This window comes from Chiloscyllium punctatum, chromosome 38 (genome assembly GCF_047496795.1).
Source record: "Chiloscyllium punctatum isolate Juve2018m chromosome 38, sChiPun1.3, whole genome shotgun sequence".
Classification (NCBI taxonomy): domain Eukaryota; kingdom Metazoa; phylum Chordata; class Chondrichthyes; order Orectolobiformes; family Hemiscylliidae; genus Chiloscyllium; species Chiloscyllium punctatum.
In genome coordinates this window covers 64634003-64647023 of record NC_092776.1, presented here as the reverse complement: position 1 = coordinate 64647023, position 13021 = coordinate 64634003, and the positions used below count along the sequence as shown (strand labels likewise).

Here is a 13021-nt window from a genome sequence, read left to right as displayed (position 1 = left end):
CTAAACTATTGGAATAACATGTGTGTTCATTTAATCAGAGAAAGTTTCTTGGAAGATGGGAAATTCAAGGAGTAAAGCCTTTGACTTGCATAGTGCAGAGGTTACTACAAATACAAGTCCTCGAATACTTAGATGCAGTCGCAGTAACAGTTTAGATATGACCAAGAAGAATGCGAGTGATTGGAGTGCACAGACAACAAATTCATCTAGCCAAGGAAGGACCAACATAAATGAATATTCTCAACAAAGTGGCAAAACCTCAGAAAGACAGCCAAATGGTGAACAAAATGATAAGACACAAAGGGCATTTGAAACCAGTCACGCAGCAAAATATACCTCACATTCATCAGATGGATCCATGAGAAATGTGCTGGATGATGGAAATCAAAACGATCCAGAGCACATGAAACAGCCCACAGGACAAGAGGAGATGAGCAGTTGTCAGTGTGAAAGGATGGAAACAATCAACATTCTTAACAGTTTACATGGTAAGAAGATTTATTTTTACATGCAATTCATTACATATATAATTGTCAGAAAGTCCAGTATCCACTTCCTCTTGCAGTATTCACATTTCCATTTGAGAGGCAAATAGACCACTTCAAGAGAGCATGTTTTGTTTTAGCTCTGAGAAAATCTCCACTATTATACCCACCTATAATACTTTTTGAGTTAAGGAAATCCAATGTCCTTAGCTAAGTGTATGTTCTACATGACCTAAGACACGCAATCTTGTGCTGAATTCCCTGCTATGATTTCTCGTGGTCGATGACTTATGTTATGACTTGACATTCTGCTGAGTGACTTCTAAATCTGCTTGTGAACTGTATATACCTACAGGAGATCGACTGAAGAATATATTCACTCCACAAAGAAAAGAAATATTTTGGAGTGTGAAATGTTAGTAATTGCATCATACCCTGGAGGAATGCGGGATTTTTATGTTATCTGTTTGTGCGGGGACTCATATTTCAAAAATAGATGACAGTTTGCATTATTGTTACTCAGCAATTTAATGTATTAATGTATTAATTATTGCTTATTCAATTGGTACTTTACTGAACAATCAAAATCTAGTCTACCATTTTTTATTTCCCTCTGACTAATACACCTAATACTATGGACAACTTAGCAGGCCAATTCACCTGACCTACACATCTTTGGACCACGGGAGGAAACCGGAATACCCGGAGAAAACCCACGCAGACACAGGGGGAATGTGCAAACTCCACACAGACAGTCACCAGAAGCTGGAATGAAACCTGGGACCTTGGTGCTGTGAGACTGCAGTGCTAACCACATAGCCACTGTGCCACCCTTTTATCGGCCTTGTGTTTCATGTCAACAATACAGTGTATGTTTTGCTCAGAATTGATTGTTGGGAATCTTTGATTGTTCCCAACAGTTGCTAGGGAGACAGCCCCACTTCCAGCTCGAGTCTCCATTAGTCAACTGAAAACTGTGTCCGCTTCACTGAAAGTGCCAGATAAGATTGTAGGTGCAGCCTAATCCACGTGATAACACTTAAAGCTGCACTCCAACCATGCACCAATAAAACTGTTCACAGTCACAGAATAAGAATGGCCACTTCATGGGTGGACTGATTGTGGTGGTTCCACGCGAAATGGAGTTGAATCAGAATTAACTGATTCAAAGAAAGCATTAGTGGAGCTGGCCTGAATGTTACCCAATTCACAAGGAATATTAATTTGTCTTCTGGCATGACTGGCGTCATTTAGCTAAGCTTGCTGTTTGCTTTGTGAACAGTCAGATGCCAACAGTGCGGGTTCAATTCCCATTACTAACTAAGGTTACAAACAAAACTCTCCTTCTCAACATCTATCCGTTTTGGAGATATTGCGACCCTCTGCTTAAATCACTTCCTGACAATTCTCCCTAATGTGGTCTAGTGGAACTAAGCTGAAAATTTGTTGCTGCAAAAGCGCAGCAGGTCAGGCAGCATCAAGGAGCAACAGAATTGACGTTTCGGGCATGAGCCCTTCTTCAGGAATGAGGAAAGTGTGCCCAGCAGGCTAAGATAAAAGGTAGGGAGGAGGGACTTGGGGTAAGGGTGGAAGGATGTTAAGGTGAGGGTGATAGGCCGGAGTGGGGGTGGGGGCGGAGAGGTCAGGAAGAAGTTTGCAGGTTAGGAAGGTGGTGCTGAGTTCGAGGGTTGGGACTGAGACAAGGTGGGGGTAGGGGAAATGAGGAAACTGGAGAGATCTGAGTTCATCCCTTGTGGTTGGAGGGTTCCTAGGCGGAAGATGAGGCGCTCTTCCTCCAGCTGTCGTGTTGCTATGGTCTGGCGATGGAGGAGTCCAAGGACCTGCATGTCCTTGGTGGAGTGGGAGGGGGAGTTGAAGTGTTGAGCCACGGGGTGGTTGGGTTGGTTGGTTGGTTGGGTTGGTTGGTCCGGGTGTCCTAGAGGTGGTCTCTGAAACATTCCGCAAGTAGGCGGCCTGTCTCCCCAATATAGAGGAGGCCACATCGGGTGCAGTAAATGATTAGATTTAGATTTTTTTTGGATTACATTGCAGCGTGGAAACAGGCCCTTCGGCCCAACAAGTCCACACTGACCCGCCGAAGCGCAACCCACCCATACCCCTACATTTACCCCTTACCTAACACTACAGGCAATTTAGCATGGCCAATTCACCTGACCTGCATATCTTTGGACTGTGGTAGGAAACCGGAGCACACGGGGAGAACGTGCAAACTCCACACAGTCAGTTGCCTGAGGTGGGAATTGAACCCGGGTCTCTGGCGCTGTGAGGCAGCAGTGCTAACCACTGTGCCACCCATTATGTGTGTGGAGGTGCAGGTGAATTTGTGGCGGATATGAAAGGATCCTTTGGGGCCTTGGAGGGGGAGGTGTGGGCGCAAGTTTTGCATTTCTTGCGGTTACAGGGGAGTGGAGGTTGGGTTGGTGGGGGGTGTGGACCTGACGAGGCAGTCACGGAGGGAGTGGTCTTTCTGAAGCACTGATTGGGGGGGGGGGGGGGGGGGGGGAGGGAGAGGGAAATATATCCCTGGTGGTGGGGTCCGTTTGGAGATGGCAGAACTAACGACAGATGATATGATGTATATGGAGGTTGGTGGGGTGGTAGGTGAGGACAAGTGGGGTTAACATAGAACATAGAAAAATACAGTGCAGTACAGGCCCTTTGGCCCTCGATGTTGCGCCGACCGAAGCCTACCTAACCTACACTAGCCCAATAACCTCCATATGCTTGTCCAATGCCTGCTTAAATGACCATAAAGAGGGAGAGTCCACCACTGCTACTGGCAGGGCATTCCATGAACTCACAACCCGCTGAGTAAAAAATCTACCCCTAACATCTGTCCTATACCTACCACCCCTTAATTTAAAGCTGTGTACCCTAGTAACAGCTGACTCCATACACAGAAAAAGGTTCTCACTGTCAACCCTATCTAAACCCCTAATCATCTTGTACACCTCTATCAAATCTCCCCTAAACCTTCTTTTCTCCAATGAGAACAGCCCCAAGTGCCTCAGCCTTTCCTCATACGACCTTCCTACCATGACAGGCAACATCCTGGTAAACCTCCTCTGCACTCGTTCCAATGCCTCCACATCCTTTCTATAGTATGGCGACCAAAACTACTGCACACAATACTCCAGATGAGGCCGCACCAGAGTCTTATACAACTGCAACATGACCTCAGGACTCCGGAACTCAATTCCTCTACCAATAAAGCCCAGTACACCATATGCCTTCTTCACAGCACTATTTACCTGGGTGGCAACTTTCAAAGATCTGTGTACATGGACACCAAGATCCCTCTGCTCATCCACACTACCAAGTAGTCTACCATTAGCCCAGTAATCCATCTTCTTGTTACTCCTACCAAAGTGAATGACTTCACACTTAGCTACATTGAATTCCATTTGCCACCTTACTGCCCAGCTCTGCAACTTATCTATGTCGCGCTGTAACCTGCCACATCCTTCTTCGCTGTCCACAACTCCACCAACTTTCGTGTCATCCGCAAACTTGCTCACCCAGCCTTCAAGCCCCTCCTCCAGGTCATTTATAAAAATGACAAACAGCAATGGTCCCAAAACAGATCCTTGTGGAACACCGCTCCAAGATGAACCTATACCATCAACTACTACCCTCTGTCTCCTTCCAGCCAGCCAATTCCTAATCCAAACTTCTAATGCACCCTCAATGCCATACCTCCGTAGTTTTTGCATTAGCCTGCCATGGGGTACCTTAACGAACGCATTGCTAAAATCCATATACACCACATCTACTGCTTTACCCTCGTCCACTTCCTTGGTCACCTTCTCAAATAATTCAATAAGGTTTGTGAGGCACGACCTGCCCTTCACAAAACCATGCTGACTATCCTTGATCACATTATTCCTATCCAGATGTTCATAAATCCTATCCCTTACAATTCTCTCTAAGACTTTGCCCACAATAGAAGTGAGACTCACTGGCCGATAGTTACTCAGGCTATCCCTGCTCCCCTTCTTGAACAAGGGGACCACATTCGCTATCCTCCAGTCTTCTGGCACTATTCCCGTAGACAACGACGACATAAAAATCAAGGCCAATGGCTCCGCTATCTCCTCCCTAGCTTCCCAGAGGATCCTAGGATAAATGCCATCAGGCCCAGGGGACTTATCTATTTTCATCCTTTCCAGTATTCCCCAGACCTCTTCCCTACGTACCTCAAGGCCATCCATTCTAATCACTTGTGACTCAATATTCACATCAGCAACAGTGTCCTGTTCCTGAGTGAATACTGACGAAAAGTATTGATTTAGTGTCTCACCAATCTCCTCTGCCTCCACACACAACTTCCCACTACTATCCTTGACTGGACCGATACCTACCCTAGCCATCCTTTTATTCCTGACATACCTATAGAAAGCCTTTGGGTTTTCCCTAATCCTACCAACTAAGGACTTTTCATGTCCCCTTCTCGCTGCTCTTAGCTCTCTCTTTAGATCCTTCCTGGCTACCTTATAACTCTCAATCGCCCCAACTGAACATTCACGCCTCATCTTTACATAGGCCGCCCTCTTCCCTTTCACAAGGGATTCCAATTCCTTATTAAACCACGGCTCCCTCACAAGACCCTTTACTCCCTGCCTGACTGGTACATACTTATCAAGGACACCCATTAGCTGTTCCTTGAACAATCTCCACATATCATTTGTGTTCTTCCCTTGAAGCCTATTTTTCCAATCCACGCATCCTAAGTCATGCCTCACCGCATCATAATTTCCCTGCCCCCAGCTATAACTGTTGCCCTGCAGTGCACACTTATCCCTCTCCATCACTAGAGTAAAAGTCACCGAGTTGTGGTCACTACCCCCGAAGTGCTCACCTACCTCCAAGTCTAACACCTGGCCTGGTTCATTACCTAGAACCAAATCCAGTATAGCCTCACCTCTTGTTGGCCTGTCTACATATTGTGTCAGGAAACCCTCCTGCACACATTGGACAAACACCGACACATCTAACGAACTCGAGCTATAGCTTTCCCAGTCAATATCTGGGAAGTTAAAGTCCCCCATAACAACCACCCTGCTACTTTCACTCTTCTCCTGAATCATCCTCGCAATACTTTCCTCTACTTCTCTCGGACTATTAGGAGGCCTGTAGAAAGCTCCTAACAGAGTGACCTCACCTTTCCTATTTCTAACCTCCGCCCACACTACCTCAGATAGCAAGTCTTCCTCCATCACCCTTTCTACTGCTGTAATACTATGCTTGACAAGCAATGCCACACCTCCCCCTCTTTTACCCCCATCTCTGACCCTACTAAAACATTTAAACCCTGGAACCTGCAACAGCCATTCCTGTCCCTATTCTACCCACGTCTCTGTAATGGCCACAACATCGAAGTCCCAGGTACCAACCCATGCTGCAAGCTCACCTACCTTATTTCTTATACTTCTGGCATTGAAGTATACACACTTCAAGCCACCTTCCTGTTTACAGGCACCCTCCTTCGAGATCGATGCCATATTCCTAACCTCCCTACACTCAAGGTCCTGTTCCCTAAAGCTACAGTCCAGGTTCCCCTGCCCCTGCAGAGTTAGTTTAAACTCTCCCAAAGAGCACTAGCAAACCTCCCCCCAAGGATACTGGTGCCCCTCAGGTTCAGGTGTAGACCATCCTGTTTATAGAGGTCCCACCTTACCCAGAAAGAACCCCAATTGTCCAGAATCCGGAATCCCTCCCTCCTGCACCATCCCTGTAGCCACGCATTTAACTCTTCTCTCTCCCTATTCCTCGACTCTCTATCACGTGGCACTGGTAACAAACCAGAGACAACGACTCTTTTCGTTCTAGCTCTGAGCTTCCAACCTAGCTCCCTGAAAGCCTGTCTAACATCCTCACCCCTCTTCCTACCTATGTCGTTGGTGCCAACGTGGACCACGATCTGGGGCTGCTCCCCCTCCCCCTTGAGGACCCGGAAAATACGATCAGAGACATCACGTACCCTTGCACCTGGGAGGCAACATACCAATCGTGAGTCTCTTTCGCCCCCACAAAACCGCCTATCTGTGCCCCTCACTATTGAGTCCCCAATAACTATCGCTCTACCTTTCACCACCCAACCCTTCTGAGCAACGGGGACAGGCTCCGTGCCAGAGGCCCGAATTTCGTTGCTTACCCCTGGTAAGTCATCCCCCCACAAGTATCCAAAATGGTATACTTGTTTTTGAGGGGAATGACTGCAGGGGGTCCCTGCACTGGCTGCTTCCTCCCACTCCCCCTCACTGTCACCCATCTCTCTATAACTTTCGGAGTAACTACTTCCCTAAAGCTCTGATCTATGACCACCTCTGCCTCCCAAATGATCCGCAGTTCATCCAACTCCAGCTCCAGTTCCCTAACACTGTCTTGGAGGAGCTGGAGATGGGTGCACTTCTTGCAAGGGTAATCAGGAGGGACACTAATGGCTTCCCTCACCTCATACATGTTGCAAGAGGAACAGTGCACTGCCTTCGCTGCCATCCCTCTAAAAGAGAAACTTTAAAAAGTAGATCTAAAGAAACAAACAAGCAAGGGTTCTGTCCTGGTGGCGATTGGAGGGGCGGGGCTCAAGGGCGGAGGAGCGGGAAGTGGAGGAGATGCGGTGGAGAGCATCGTCAATCATGTCTGGAGGGAAATTGCGGTCTTTGAAGAAGGAGGCCATCTGGGTTATACGGTATTGGAATATGTTCCCAATTCCTTCGTCTCCGCCGCATCTGCTCCCAGGAGGACCAGTTCCAATACCGTAAAACCCAGATGGCCTCCTTCTTGAAAGACTGCAATTTCCCCCCAGACGTGATCGACGATGCTCTCCATTGCATCTCCTCTACTTCCTGCTCCTCCATCCTCGTGCCCCGCCCCTCCAATCGTCACCAGGACAGAACCCCACTGGTCCTCACCTACCACCCCAGCAACCTCCATATAATTCGTATCATCCGTTGTCATTTCCGCCACCTCCAAACAGACCCCACCACCAGGGATATATTTCCCTCCCCTTCCCTATCAGCGCTCCAGAAAGACCACTCCCTCCGTGACTCCCTTGTCAGGTCCACACCCCCCACCAACCCAACCTCCACTCTCGGCACCTTCCTCTGCAACCGCAAGAAATGCAAAACTTGCGCCCACACCTCCCCCTTTACTTCCCTCCAAGGCCCCAAGGGATCCTTCCATATCTGCCACAAATTCACCTGCACCTCCACACACATCATTTACTGCATCCGTTGCACCCGATGTGGCTTCCTCTATATTTGGGAGACAGGCCGCCTACTTGCGGAACGCTTCAGAGAACACCTCTGGGACACCCGGACCAACCAACCCAACCACCCCGTGGCTCAACACTTCAACTCCCCCTCCCACTCCACCAAGGACATGCAGGTCCTTGGACTCCTCCATCGCCAGACCATAGCAACACGACGGCTGGAGGAAGAGTGCCTCATCTTCCGCCTAGGAACCCTCCAACCACAAGGGATGAACTCAGATCTCTCCAGTTTCCTCATTTCCCCTCCCCCCACCTTGCCTCAGTCCCAACCCTCGAACTCAGCACCACCTTCCTCACCTGCAAACTTCTTCCTGACCTCTCCGCCCCCCACCCCCACGCCAGCCTATCACCCTCACCTTCACCTCCTTCCACCTATCGCATTTCCAACGCCCCTCCCCCAAGTCCCTCCTCCCTACCTTTTATCTTAGCCTGCTGGGCACACTTTCCTCATTTCTGAAGAAGGGCTCATGCCTGAAACGTCGATTCTCCTGCTCCTTGGATGCTGCCTGACCTGCTGCACTTTTCCAACAACACATTTTCAGCTCTGATCTCCAGCATCTGCAGTCCTCACTTTCTCCTCTAGTAGAACTAAGACAACACAAGAACAACTGAGGAAAGAATTCCAACGAAACATTATATTGGAATGGCAACTCTGTTGCTCGAGATATTACCAGAACTTTTGAGCTCCTAAAGCTGTTCATATTTCTGAGGATCTAAGCATACGTTTTAATGTTTTCAGAATCCAATCATTTTAAACATCTCTTGCCATTCTCCTCCCTTATTTTATGTCTTTAGATATTAGTCCCTTAAAAAGAGAAATATTGACAAGTTACAGTGACCGTCAATTGTGCACCATTACGAAGTTCTACCGCCAGCGTTTGGAAGAAGCAATTGAGGAATTTGTGGAAATTGTCAGTGCAGGATTGCAACGTGAAAATATGTTCACTGACATGGAGCATCAGGTAGGCTGATCATTTTATTAAGAGAGCTCAGGTTCAAAATTCCTTTAGGATGGTTGAAAGTGCAGTTATGATTCTCCAATTAGACAACATGAACGTGCGTCTCACCTATAGTCTAGTCAAAACCGTTGTACATAATGCAGAAATGCAAACTTAAATAACTGATGCAGGATTATCTGAAAAGCAATTTAAAAATACTGATCAAAGGTGCAGAATGCTTACTTATTCACACAAGAGAAAAGGAAGTGATAAACAGCTTTTATGTCGGTTTGCTCGCAGAGTATTAGGGAGCTTACACAGAAAGGAAACAGAGCAGAAGCTTCCAGACAGCTTTTCACCATTGTCATGGAGCATGGTGCTGAGACTGGGAGAACTCTGTGGACTATTTTTGTGAAATTCGGGGACGTCAAACTCAAACTGAAGAACATACTGAATGAAATCTACGAGAAAGGTCACGTTCAATAAGTGTTTTCATGTATTGCTCAATACTGCGTAATATTTCTATTTTCCCAGATTTTGATTAAAAATTAATAATGAGAAAAATCATTACAGGTACGAATTTACCAAGGGAGACAACGCTCCAAACCATGGAATCAAAGCTATCCAGTTATCTAAAAGGTAAGCATGGCATTCCTGAAAATACTTGGAAAATAGATTTTTAAAAATGAGAACAAATAATGGAAGGAGCTGGTTTCATTCTTTTTTTCCAAATAACTTGAATTAAATAAATTGAGAGAGGAAAACACAATCTGAACTTTGGTTTGGGCAATTGAAATGGTAATCCCAGAAATAACGTCAAGTTGCGCAACCATCAGCATGAATGCAAAATTCATAACTGTGTTCATGGCTCTTTTTTGAGGAGTTGAGTGATTTTTTTTTAAAAAATAGATCCAAATTCCATGTTTGTCATCAGTTTCATTATGCTGCTCAGTCTACCTACATTCTTGGTGATGTTGCAAACCTGTGAAAAAATAGACCATAGAAAAAGAAAATCTTAGAAGGCTTACTATCTAGATGTAACAACAGCAGATAATCTATTAATAATAAAAATAAACACATTTTCAGAAAGTCAGAAAGTATGCATTCAGAAGAGAGCCATTACATCTCCACAACCCTCCAAGAATAAGCAAGGAATCTAAAACTGAGTTTGTTCTTTCAAAGTACAATTTCCATCCTTAAAAAGCCTAAAGCCACTTGCAGAGAACTCATTTGTTTCGGCCAATATTTTTCTTCTTCTAATGAGGTGGAAAGACTCTTTTCCAGCTATAAGTGAAAGATATACTGACTTAACAGTTTCCCAAGTGGCCTATGCTGCAAGTTTATCCCTTGGCATCTGAGTGTGTCTGAAAGAAATTATGCTCAGAAGATCAGAAAATGATTGTATTTTAATATCTCATCGAAATGATGGTACATGCTGCAAAGAAATGCTCCTTGTGTATTGATTTGTAATGCTTTTTTAGATGATTTGGTCACATTTCCAGCCTGAATGTCGAACATCCGAACTCTCACATCTGTTATGCTCAACATGTAACACATATTTAACTGCAACACAGCAGTTAATAATAAACTGTGATAAATAATCAACTGTGAAGTCATTATAATCAATGGTTCTCAATGTTACTACTTTATTGCGATATTAACTAGACTTTTTTTCAACATTGCTATGAAAGACATTCAGGAGATTCATCGAGAGTATCTTCGTTCACAAAATGAGAAACTGCTGGTTAGCAACATTCAAAGAAATGTGCTCAAGACATTCTCTCTATCTGACCGCTACACTGAGTTGATAGTCATTGCTAATGTCCGTGAGCGGAGACTTCTGGAGCATGAGTTGTGGGCCAGAGGCAGAGACCATGAGGACTGGCAGAAGAAATTGGTTCGGGAGGAACTGGAGAAAATCCGCATTCATCAGCTGCTCAGAGGTTGTTTTGGGAAGAGTAGTCTCGGTGGCACCACAGTGGTAAGCGGAGTAGCGGGCATTGGAAAAACCACAATGGTACAGAAAATCATCCATGATTGGGCAATTGGACAAATGTATGCCCAATTCAGCTTTGTCTTTCACTTTAAGTTCCGAGACTTGAATGATATCAGTGGCAGAACGAGCCTGAAAGCATTGCTGTTGTCTTCTTATTCTCATTTTGAAGGACTGATCCAGCATCTGTGGGAACATCCAGAGAACCTACTATTCATCTTTGATGGTTTGGATGAGTTCAAATTCAACATTGATTTCAGTGACTGGAAGAAAAGGAGCAAAGGAGAACAAGACTGCATCGATCCAGAATCTCACTGTGATCTCGTCGACATTGTTCGATGTCTGGTACAAGGGAAGCTTTTAATGAACTGCTCGGTATTGGTGACAAGCCGTCCACATGCACTTGATTCATTGGAAAGGGCTGACATTAACCTATGGGCTGAAATTTTGGGTTTCTTCGCCGAGGAGAGAAGAGAATATTTCAGGAAATTCTATGGAAATGTGACTCTTGCTGAAGACGTGTTCCAGAAGATCCAACAGAACGACATCCTGTACACTATGTGCTACAATCCTGCCTATTGCTGGATCCTCTGCTCTTCATTGGTTCCCAGCTTTTCAAATCTTGAATTCGAAAATCATCTCCCAACAACCATAACCCAGCTCTTCACAAATCATATTTACAACATTTTAAACAACCACACCCGGGAAGTGAACAACGCCCGTGATGTGTTACTAAAAACTGGGAAGATGGCTTTTGAGGGAGTCTCAAGGAATGAGATTGTATTCAATCAGAATCATTTTCATCAATACAAACTCAAACCTTCAAAGTTCATCTCTGGTTTCATGATGGAAATTCTGGAAAAAGACTACTCCACAACAAGTGCTGTATACACTTTCATCCACCTCACCATTCAAGAATATCTGGCTGCACTCTCACCCTATTTGGAAAGAGCTCCTCAAAATGTGCACAAGCTGCTGGAGGAAGCTGAGCACCAGGGTGATGGGCGGTTTGACATTTTTCTCCGTTTCCTCGTAGGCCTTTCCACGCCGAGCACAACCCAACAACTGGCACATTTCTTGGGTGATTTCCAACAAGAAGTCCCTTGCCAAGTAAAGGTTTGGTTGACACGAACAGTGAAAACCCAGTTCACAAACACGAGGACCAAAAAGGACAGAAGAAAACTCATGAACATTTTCCACTATGTGTTTGAGTCGCAGGATAAACTAATGCGGTTCACAGGAGAATGCAGGCTAAAAATTAACTTGGGCTGCATCGAAGAATCAGAGGCATTACGGCTAACCCCAGTGGACTGTTTTGTGCTCGCCACTGTTTTGGATCTCTGTGACTTCATAGAGGAACTTGATCTTAATTATTGTTACATTCAAGCTGAAGGGCTTCAGCGGCTCTCTCGCATTCTACACAAGTGTAAAGTACTCAGGTATGGTTGCAGAGTGCTCAAACTGGACTGACATTTCACGTGTCAGTCAATGCAAAACAAGCATGCACGCATTTCCTCATGACGTAAAAGCACTCTGTATACAAATTTAAAAATCACACAACACCAGGTTGTAGTCCAACAGATATACTGTATTTGGAAGTACTAGCTTTCAGAGCACTGCTCCTTCATCAGGTGATTGTGGAGTATAAGATTGTAAGACACAGAATTTATAGCAAAACGATTACAGTGTGATGTAACTGAAATTACATAACGAAAAAGACCTGGATTGTTTGTTTCGTCTCACACATTCTAGAATGACCATGTTGGTTTCAGTTCTTTCATATATAAATGGCAAAACTTTTAAAAAAGTTACATTCTCAAGTGAACTTTAACAATTGGTGTCATGTCGATCCAGATAATGCATTGAAGATGTGAGCTGCCCTATACGAGATTGTCTGTGCCACAATGGTCAGACTGATTCTAATCTAAAAAACAGATTTACAGAATCTTAGATGGATTCATGCAGTTTTTGAGCAAAGTAAAATGTAATTCTGCAAGTACAGATTCACCCCACAAACTTATATGTGTATGTGTGCATGTGGGTGAGAGAGTGTCTCTCACAGACACTCATGAGCACCATCCCCCTCCCCCGTCACACACACCCACAAGCACACAAACACATTTGTTGGGTGAATTTGTACTTGCAGAATTACAGTTTTCTTCTGTCCTTTTTGGTCCTTGTGTTTGTTTCCAAATAAATCTGTTGGACTATAACCTGGTGTTGTGCAATTTTTAACTTTGCACACCCCAGTCCAATTCCGGCATCTCCAAATTATTCTATATACAGACTATTTTTGAAGTAAACATAAAGC

The 13021-nt window shown here is 45.0% G+C and overlaps 2 protein-coding genes across 16 annotated transcripts in view; one reads left to right on the top strand and one right to left on the bottom strand.

Annotated features, from left to right (window-relative positions):
- LOC140463685 (uncharacterized) overlaps positions 1-13021 on the bottom strand; it is a 140903-nt gene that overhangs the window by 46122 nt on the left and 81760 nt on the right. The gene's annotated exons all lie outside the window — the stretch shown is intronic.
- The window catches only part of LOC140463684 (NACHT, LRR and PYD domains-containing protein 3-like), a 34732-nt gene that overhangs the window by 9701 nt on the left and 12010 nt on the right, over positions 1-13021 (top strand). The window contains exons 2-6 of the mRNA XM_072558034.1: positions 39-488; positions 8575-8741; positions 9018-9189; positions 9291-9356; positions 10409-12149. Of these exons, the coding sequence (XP_072414135.1) occupies positions 56-488; positions 8575-8741; positions 9018-9189; positions 9291-9356; positions 10409-12149 (2579 nt within the window). The 5' untranslated portion in view covers positions 39-55. The remainder of the gene's footprint in view (positions 1-38; positions 489-8574; positions 8742-9017; positions 9190-9290; positions 9357-10408; positions 12150-13021) is intronic.